At 31.0% G+C, this 1,251-nt stretch overlaps 1 protein-coding gene across 2 annotated transcripts in view; it reads left to right on the top strand.

Moving 5' to 3' along the window:
• LOC107616820 (probable S-adenosylmethionine-dependent methyltransferase At5g37990) overlaps window positions 748–1,251 on the top strand; it is a 3,243-nt gene continuing 2,739 nt past the window's right edge. For both annotated transcript variants that reach the window (XM_021111120.1, XM_016318738.2), the window contains exons 1-2: window positions 748–905; window positions 1,051–1,170. In XM_021111120.1, the coding sequence (XP_020966779.1) occupies window positions 786–905; window positions 1,051–1,170 (240 nt within the window). In that variant the 5' untranslated portion in view covers window positions 748–785. The remainder of the gene's footprint in view (window positions 906–1,050; window positions 1,171–1,251) is intronic.

The raw sequence follows: 1,251 nt of genomic DNA, 5'->3' as shown, positions 1-1,251 counted from the left end.
GTGCGACATTTTTGACGAAGAAGATGACAAATAAATGTTGCTCCTACCCTCCTTCTACACATGCAATGCAAGTTGGCACGTGGTTAAGACTTAAGATGGCTTTTAGTTTAACTGTACAGGTAGATTTTGAAGATGGTAAATAAATTCCCCGGCAAATTAAATAATATTGAGTAAAATAAAAATTCACGTGAAGTTGATAGTTAAGACCGTTAGATGAAAATTTATTTAAATTAGTCAAATCATTTAACCGCTCTCAATTATTAATTTCACTTCAAGTTAACTGCACCTAAATTTTCACCAATTTGTAAATATGTATGTTCTATGTTGTAATTCGTTGATCTAATTGAATATTTTTTCAACTTTTATATTTGGTGTAAATCTTGTCTTAATTATATAAAAAAAACAATTGAGGTGCAGTTCACTTTACGTGAAGTTGATAGTTAAGACCGTTAGATGAAAATTTAGTCAAATCAGTCAAATCATCTGACCGCTCTCAGTTATCAACTTTATGTAAAGTCAACTGCACCTGAGTTTCCACCATTGTTAAATCATCTAACGATTTTTAGTTGTCAATTTCACGTCATTTTTACCCTTAAAAAAAATATAAATTGTTAACTTCTTGATGGTTATTCAATTTTGTACAGTGTTAATTTTAATGCAATTAATTAATGATTATTATTGATTTGCTGCTAGGGTCTATATATACGAGACACTTGTGGTGAAGCTACTTCATCTTCAAATCCATTACTTGTTATACACATCATTGTTAGTTGTTGCACCACACAATGACGAGTCTCATGATAAACCACCCTATTAATTTCATGGCAAGTAGTGTTATTAGGACACTCTCACAATCACAACGTATGCAACTTCCAATGTTACGCCCTACTAGGATGCATGCCTTGGTGAGTTAATTATGCCATCGACATATATAGATTTTCTTATAATTAACATAAATTGTTTACATTATTTTATTTAATTTGGTGATCGAAGATGCATGTATATGTGTTTGATATTTTGTGTTTTGTTTTGGATGGCCATCATCATCAGTCCATTAAAAGTGATCTTGAGATAATGAGGCAGCAGATGGTGGTGGTGGATGATGATGAATCATATGCAATGAAAGGAGGCGAGGGTCCTCACAGTTATGCCAAAAACTCCATTATTCAGGTAATTAATAATAAGCTAATTAATTAATAAATTTAATTTTGATACATTTTTAGTGTAAAATTATTTTACACGTATATTCAA

This window comes from Arachis ipaensis, chromosome B09 (genome assembly GCF_000816755.2).
Source record: "Arachis ipaensis cultivar K30076 chromosome B09, Araip1.1, whole genome shotgun sequence".
NCBI lineage: Eukaryota > Viridiplantae > Streptophyta > Magnoliopsida > Fabales > Fabaceae > Arachis > Arachis ipaensis.
Note: the sequence above shows the minus strand (reverse complement) of the source record. Positions and strands in the feature narration are given on the sequence as shown.